General features: G+C 41.1%; 1 protein-coding gene across 1 annotated transcript in view; it reads left to right on the top strand.

The window, feature by feature from the left end:
• The first annotated feature begins 766 nt into the window (after nt 1–766).
• CFAP99 (cilia and flagella associated protein 99) overlaps nt 767–8,865 on the top strand; it is a 58,589-nt gene continuing 50,490 nt past the window's right edge. The window contains exons 1-2 of the mRNA XM_085309653.1: nt 767–1,028; nt 3,577–3,704. Of these exons, the coding sequence (XP_085165779.1) occupies nt 3,585–3,704 (120 nt within the window). The 5' untranslated portion in view covers nt 767–1,028; nt 3,577–3,584. The remainder of the gene's footprint in view (nt 1,029–3,576; nt 3,705–8,865) is intronic.

The following is an 8,865-nucleotide window of genomic DNA, read 5'->3' as shown; positions in this document are numbered from 1 at the left end:
GCTGCCGGCCGCCGCGGAGCGCGGCGCCGCGGGGTCCGCGCTCCCCTCAGCCCGGCCGCCGGCCGCCGGCACCAGCGGCGCCTCTCCTCGCTGACAGCCCCCAAAACATTGCGCGGCCGCCCGCTCCCGGCGGCGGCTCCCCCACGCGGCGCATGCGCAAGGGCAGCAGCACACTCCCTCCGCGCTGCCTCCCGCGCCCGCGACCAATCGGATCGCGACCCCGGGCGGCCCCCCCGGCGGCCTCGGCCCGCCCACTCAGCTGCTCATTTGCGTAACGCGCGGAGGGCGCGCGGAGACCACGTGCCCCAGCATGCCACGCCCCAGGGCCGGCCCGGGCCCGGGGCACGCCGGGACCTGTAGTCTTCCCCCGGGGCACCGCCGAGCGGGCCCGGGTCCCGACGGGAGCCTCTCATGGTGGCAGTCAGCGCCATTCGAGTGCTCGCGAACCGGCTGCTTGGTTTCCAGTCTCTCGCGGGGACGAAAACCGAGGGGTGTGTGTGTTGGGAGGGGGGAGGAGAACAGTTGCTCGGCAACGGCGGCAAACAATCGCCGCCATCTTGTTTCCCCGCCGAGTAGTTCTTTCCCCCCGGCTCGGTCCTTGCTGCGTCACGGCAGCGCGCGCGCGGGAGAACTACAGCTCCCAGCAGCCCCCGCGCCCCCCCCCCCAGCAACGGCGCGGGGCCGGCGGCGGGCGCGGCCGGGCGCGGGAGCGCGCACTTACCTCAGCGGCGGCGGCGGCAGCAGCGCGGTCGCGGGCCGCGTTTGCGAGGCGCTTTGCGGTGCCGCGGCAGCGGCAGGGGGACAGGAGCCGCTCGCGGCATCCCGGCGGCGAGCGAAGAGCAGGCGGCTGCGATCTGATCCGGGCGCGTGGCCGTAAACGGGCACTTTTAAAGCAAAAACGGGCGAAACGCTTGCTGCGCGCCGCGCAGAAGGACGGCGCCAGGTGCCCCGGGCAGGCGTGTAACTACCTCAGCCGTTTATTGTATGTTTGTACGCGAAGTAGCCAAGACGAGCAGTGTAAATCACAGGTATGTGTTGCACTCTGCCCAGGGATGGTGCGCTTTGCTCCCGGAGTTTGTAGCTGCTGTCGCTGTGACCGAGCAGCAAGCCATCCTCGGCTGTCCTGTGGTTTGCCTGCCTGGTGATAAGTCTGATAAAACTTAACTTGCCGAGCATATTGGAGAGTGAATGTTCAATTGGAAAGTTCACAAGATACGAAATAAAAAATGGCGTGTCGAGTAAAACACTTGTAGTAAGTGTACAAAATATCAAAATAGATTGAAATTAAAAGTGAACATGAGATCCCATGTATAGCCAGTCAGTCTAAATGTGTTTTCCATCGGATGCTCTGCTACCATACCGGAGGAGTCYGCTGAGAAGAGGACCTGTGCCCAGAATTGCTCTCAGTTGTGCTCAAATGCCAGTCAGAGATATGGAAAGTTCYAGAGAGAAGGGGCATGGCAGGGGCATCCACAGGGACAGCTGCACCCCSTGTTCGGTGGTTCTTCTTCCAGCATGCAGCTGAGAAAAACACCTTTTCCATTTTGAGCAGAAACTACTTGATCTGGCTGAATTTTGCATGAAGGCCAAGGAAATGCAGTCACAGTCTTTCTAGGCTTGGAACACAGGACTGAATATGAAACCTGAGGGAATATCTCAGGCCACTGAGACCAATCCCTACAGCTGTGGGCGATCTTATTGTATATAATTCTTTCAAAAGAATCTCCAAATTCCAATGTAAAAGCTAGGTCAGTTCCTGAAATTCTACATTAGGTCATGGAAGTAAAGTTATACCAATTTTATACAGCATACAAATTGATAGCATTTTTATACATAGTAATTAGTATATTCTCCTAAATGACTGTATGTAAACAGGGGTGCATTCCATAACACAATGGATTTTATTCCTAATGTGTATATTTTAAAGCATTGATGATAATGACACTGGTTTAAATACAGTCATAGGCAAAGTTCTTTCTATTAAGAACCCCTGTATGTCCAGCATCCTTAAGGTGTTTCTGTATGTCTTAGTTTTCATATTTCAGTTTTTGGTTCTCATGATTGTTATTTCTGGACAGTGAATATCAGAATGTACAGACCATGAGAACTCAAACTACTATGCCAGTAGAAAAAATTATCTTTCACTGTGAGGGAGATTGGAGCTTGAATTGTGATTCAATCTGAATGAATACAAAGGTTTTTTTCTCTCCCTTATTCAAAATTCCTTGTGAATATAAGCATGTTGGCAGGTACAGAGAAGCAGATCATATTCCACAGAGAAGTGGAGAAATGGTTGTTCCCCCTTTCTTCTTCCTGAAGCAGAACACTTTATAATACTGGCTATATGACAGAGAGACAATGTAGTGKCTCTTGGTTTTGGCCATCTCTGGGCATTTTTGTTAATAGGACATTGCATTTTGATCATATCTGCTATATCTATATTGAACATAAACACAGACAGAAACCTTTCTTTTCCTTACCACTTTAGATTAGTAATTAAAACTAGTGCTGTTTAGGCAATTATGATAGAGTATGATAGTGCTGAAAAGCACGGTACAAAAACACTGTATCAGGAAATGTTACAACATCCTTTTACAGCAAGAAATGATTTATCTTTAGCACAGTAGGAATGAATCATCTTGATCAAGCATTCTTTTCTAACAGTACAGTGTGATACTGTGTGTAAAATACGAAGACTTTTTTACTATTTTTTTTTTATTTTCACCATGTAAAATTAGTTTTGCGATCCTTTTTTCTCACAGCTAAACCAGTGTAATGGCTTTCACCCTGATAATTACTATCATTTGTCTTTATACACAGCAGCATGTGCACATGTATAAACAAATGAAATAYAGGTCTTGTCATGCAGACATTAAAATCTAGGTGGCCAATTTTGCAAACTCTGACTCAAGTGAGTAAGACATCATTTGAAATAGATATGATCCAGTGAGTGTCATTGCACAAACACGGCATCAAGCATAAGAAGTCACCTGAACTGCTGTGCCTTCAAAAACCCCAACAGTGGACTAGACTACTGACATGTTGTCACTGCCCATCCTGCTGCTGACCAACACTGCCTCACTGTTTTTTTTTTATATTCCCCATGTCCCTGTTCCTATTCTTTTCATTGTTTTGAAAATACAGACTGTTAATAACAACAGGTAATGAGATTTAAAATTGACATGCTACCATCAGTTGCTTCTCACTGAGAAGATCAATGTATTAAACAGGCCCTGTATAACACACTGACTACAATTAATGCTTTTCTCTAACATGATCTTTTAATTATATTTCATCAAGTAACCCGATACAGAAACCATTTAAGTGTCACCCTAATGATCTTTTGAGATATTTCCAGAATAAGAAAAATGTAATTATTTATCATATATTTTATTGATGTTTTTACTGTTTTGTCATTCCTCCTGTTAGCTCTTCTATTTAATTGTGATTTTGAAAGCTTGACCTAAATGTTCTCTTCTATGTTACTGCAGTGTATGCTTCTTTGTGAGCCTATCAACATACATTATGCCACAACTGAAGGAGGCATGAAAAATTAATGATTTACTATATTTATAGGATTCTCCATGGTGAAGATGGTCAGCCATGGAAAACATATTGCAATAATAGTCGAACAGCTTAACAAATTTAACCCTGAAAATCAGAGCATGGAGGATTTCTTGAATGAATCGGCTGAAGTGTTGCAGGTATATTAAATTTCTGTTTATCGTACATAGCTTATGAAGTTTTAGGAGGTGATTTTTAAATACAATCTCTGTCTCATCTTTTAAAAAAGATCTCTGTTTTCTAATGCACTATTGTTACTTTCACAGATTTTTTTTTACAGTGACTACATTTTTCATGCCCAAGTAAAGTCCAAATTTCTTAAGGTTATCTAGTCACCAGAAAACAAGGAAGTAAAGATCAGAGAGGCTGAATAACTGCTTGGTGGCAACAAAAGACAGGGAACGCAGCAACCTCCTAAAATGATAGGGAAAGTTTCTCGTCTGCTTTTGACTAAGCTGTTTTGAAGTTTCCTGTCTTCGCCTTCCATATAGAGGTTTTATATACATAGATGATATGAATATTAAATTAACTGTTGATCCATCCACAGTTTAAGTAAGGTAGGACTTTGAAGAATGAAGAGGTTAGTTTTTCACTGGCCATATTACTGCAGTTTTCAGCCCACCACATCTAGTTAAACCAAAATCAGGCTTCATTTGCTTGAATATGCCCAGCTGAAAATTGTGACAGTATAGAAGCTGATTAACAAGATCAGATGTTCTTACTTGGGGGACAAAAGTGACGATCAGGACCATTGGATAGAGGGCAAGTGACAGAAGATCAACCATGTGATTCTAATCTAATACTACAAGTAAGCGGGCCAAGATTTGCCAGTATGTAACTATGCTGGCTACACCAGTTCCCATCCTTTTCTGACCATACTTTATCACCTGTTCCCATCCCTGTGTCCTCATTGCCACCCTCGATTGTACTGATGCAGTTGTTATGGGACCCACTGGTCTGAATCAGCTTTATAAAAATCACTAACAGAAGACAATAACATTGTTAACTCTGCTTTTGCCTGTGCATTAGCAAACAACATTGTCAAAGCCCTGATTGCATGTTACTACATAGCTCAAGTACWCATTTCCACTTCTGACAGTAAGGTCGAAATCATTAGCATTCCAAATAGATAGTCTTTTATGCTGATTTTGTGTGAACATAAATGACTACAAGAATATAAAACTACAGAAGTCTGATACAAAGATCACAGGCTGAGGCAGTGGGTCCACATGCGTTTCTTTGGTGTTTGCTTTCTTATACAGCTTCTGCTCAGGCCGCTGGTTTTTGTCACTGCCCTGCTGCTTTGTAGCAATGGCATAACTCGTATTTGTATGATGAATTGCATTAGGAAATTGATTCAGTTACAAAATAATCATTTTTGCTGGGTGGAGAGTGGGAAGATTTAATGACTGCTGCTAAAATAAATACCTGTAAAAATTAATATTCAGGTCATTGTTCTTGCCAGCTCAGGAAAGGTGATACAAAAACAAAAGAAATACTGCATGAGAGAAACGTGACTCTTAAGCTTCTTAATAAACGCTTTCAAAGTGGGAAAAGCAGAGAAGATAACTGATGTCAAAGATAAGGCAAAAAATCATTCTCTGGGATTGTGTAAATCTATCTGTTTCTCCTCCCTTACTACATAATATTTTGACTGTCAATTTATCCAAGGAAATAAAAAATACGGTCTAATTTTATGCTAAATCTAACTTCCTTGCTTGTGTCAAGTATAAAATAGATGATAAAACCCTGCTGTTCTTTTGTTACCTGTCACCCATATTATCTCAGAAATCTTAGAACACATTTTTCAAACATTTTGTTGTCCAAATGAGTATACTGCACATTTTAACAAGTGATCGAATGATCTAATTTAAATTTAWTTTTATTTTTTGGAAAAATACTGATTCTTACTCCCTTCCAAGGCCCAACTGTTCTACTGGTCACTCTTGGCATTCTTGGTACCCAGATCCACTCTTGACTATTCCAGACTTGGCCACTTACCAGTTAGCCAGTATTAACTGAGTAACTCAACTTCCTCTCCCTCCAGTTAGGATCCTGATTAACTCTATCACTTTTAATCACAGACTTGATTCAAACCTTTACATCTCATGCTGGCAGCATGACAAAGAGCAAACCTAACTCTGTATACTACTGACCAGACAACAATCAGGAGGCTCAAATGCCAGCAGCACAAATCTGAATAATTCCAAACCACAGCTCTCKTTTTAGTTAGGTAGTTAGTTATGTATACAGTATCTCAGACCTTTTCTTTTCCTAAAAATTACTATCTTCCAGTCTACTAGAATTTTCTAATTGGTTAATTAGTTTTCCATACACTATCAGTGCAGTCAGGTTCCAGTCAATATCAACACAGTTTCATTCATGTTATATATCTCTAAATGTTGTGTTTGGACATTTCCTAGTTAACATGATACCTACAGTTGTCTTGTTTAGTCCTCTGATAACCTGTTGAATAGCTTGTTAGGTTATTACCCACTATTTGTGGTTGTTCCAGGTGAAACCAACAAATTTGAGATAATTATTGCTCTTTAAATATTAAAACAATGTGCACAAGTAATTCCAAAATACGTTCATGGAATGTAGCACCTTGACAGTATCTCTGCCAGGCTGCAGGATTGATGCSAATATTGGCAGGTCCTAGAGGTGAGTGCCTCTGACAGCCATACGCTATTACTTGAACTACAGGGAACAGGTATCAGAGGGCATTTTGCAGACCAAAACCTATTCACTATTACAGTGAAAGAGGTTTTCAAGAGCAGTATAGATGCTTGTAGGAGCTGATCTCAAATAAACAAAGGTCTTTGCTTGGAAATTAATAAATGAACAGTGTAGATGGGCATCTTTTCGCTGATCAAAAATGGGAGCTGACATCTGTAAAGAATAAGAGATAAGAGGTAGAATGGAATTAAGCTCCAAATCATCTTAACAGCAAAGACAAGTAGTGTTTGTTTCTAACTTTTTAAAGCTACTGCTCAAAAAAAGAAATGCACGAGATGCACACATAGACTGATTGTGATATCCTGAAGAGTAGTCTACATGAAAAACGGCCTCTAAGTTTTGGACCTGACTAACAGGCAGGATAGCAATAATCCCAAATATGAAGAAGTAGCAAGGCAATGCTGAAGTTTTGTTTAGCATTGTTGAAATTAAGCTAACAATCAACAACAATGAGGAAATGTCACAGAGAGGCTATGATTTTATATTCTAGTTTAAGATTCTTATTTGTGTACTTGACAAATGAGAATATGTTATGAAAAGAAACTGAATTTAGTCTTAAGGAGAGTACATTTGGAAAGTACAATCTGCCTTTATCAAAGCATCTCCATCAACCTTCCACCAGGAGCATAAGACCAGCCTTTGGGGAATCCTTGCTAATTAAAGCAGTAAAAATGGGCTGTCAAATAAGTCACAGGAAAAGAAGTGGAAGTGGGCAAGCAAATATGTTAAAATAAAGGACTTTACTATCTATCTATCTAGCTATCTATATGAAGAAAGAACAAATAAGACATAAAATATAAAGGGTCATAGCTGAATGGTGTAGTATAGGAAATACACCTTATAGGAAATTATGGAAAAAACTAACTTGTAGATTTCCATATTAGATCTTATATTGATCTGTGAAATAGATCCTTGTTGAATATTCTGCTCAAACAGGGAACACAAAATTTCTGTTGGCTTYACTCTGCTGCTGTGAAGATAATGCAATCTAGAGGGCTGGGTAAGAACTCTACAGCAAAATTTTCTTCATAATCTCTAGATGCTCTAATTTAAATTACATATAAGTTGAGATAAATAGTTAAAACCCAAAATTTGTGATTGTTTTGAATAATAGTATATTGTCATCTTTCTTAAAGATTGTATAGCAAATGTTAAAAGAACGTTTTGAAGTTTTGACAGTTCACAGTRGTTGAGACATGACCCTCTATAGAGGTTTGGAATACTCTGCTAGCCAGGGTATTGAGCAGCTGAAAGAGGAAGCTGTGTCCTGGTCTAAACTGTCATCTGTYTCTTCCTGTCCTTTCTCTTACTCACCCTAACACTTCTTATTTATCCCAGACTCTTATCTAACCTGTCCTCATTCCAGTGCCATTGCCACTGTCCAGCAAATCCTGCTCACCTCTTCAGATTCATTCTGCTCATCTCAAAGTTCTTGCACATGCAGTCTCAGTCTCTGCAATGCCTAAATTGAATCAGAACTATCTGCCTCTCCAAATGAAGCCCATAAGAGGTAGCTGTCACAGAGAAGAGAGTTGAGCCAGGCTGCCTTCAATCAGTTTGTGCTGCCAGATTCTGACCCAGCAGGGCTTGTCCCAGTCTCATGCTGTATTTCAGTAAAAGCTCTGCTTGCCCTGGGCTGGGAACGGTTTGGGCACATAAAATCTTCAGGGGAGATCTGCTAAAATCTAAACACAAACTAGTTGCAAATTGAGATTTTTCACTCAGTGAAATGCACATGGATTTTCAAAAAACATCAAAAGGCTAAATGTGTGTGGCACTGCTTGATCCCTGTGTGCCACTTTGAAAATACACTGCCAGCTGTTTCCCTGCATGTGATTTGCAACCACTTAATATTTCCAAAGAGTTAGTAAAAAATCTGAAAAGTTGACACCTTTCTATCAGATATCAGTTCTTTGATCCAGACTATGTAAGCTACTCCCATTTTCTTTCACTTGAATGCAACAGTAGGGTAGCTATTAACTTCAACAGGAACAAGAGCAACTTCTTGGTTATTACTGTTTTTGTTTCTTAATGCATCTTTGTAATTTTACTTAAATATCAGTATTCATATCTGACTATATTCTCTCATTTTAGGAAGTCTTGTTTCAAGCTTTGAGAGAGGAATCTATCTGGAAAACATTTGAGTCTACATTCTACTTCTAATTATATTACAGAATGACTTCCCAATGCAGCATAGCTTTGAGCATATTTTGCTGTAAATGAGATAAGTAGTTGGCCATCTTTATTTATAGAGAAATGATGGCATTAGATACTGCTATCAAGAGTTGTATTTTTCTTAGCTGTATGTGGGATTTAGCTTCACATATTCCATTTAGGGTAATGGCAGTTGCTCAGCTAAACTCTGTGTACTGCTTTGAAAAAGCACCCATTTTTCCTTGCATTTTTGTAATTGAAGTAGATCAAGCAGATAAAATATCCAATAATTTGGGGAGGTGGGTACATATTTCTTTTTCATTTATTGTAGTTTGCAACCACTTAGTACTCCGGGATACAGACAGCAGAGGAATAGAAACAGAATTTCAAAGAGCAGAGGTAAAACAT

This window comes from Rhea americana, unplaced genomic scaffold (genome assembly GCF_003343005.1).
Source record: "Rhea americana isolate MKP2758 unplaced genomic scaffold, rheAme1 scaffold_30, whole genome shotgun sequence".
Lineage (NCBI taxonomy): Eukaryota > Metazoa > Chordata > Aves > Rheiformes > Rheidae > Rhea > Rhea americana.
Note: the sequence above shows the minus strand (reverse complement) of the source record. Positions and strands in the feature narration are given on the sequence as shown.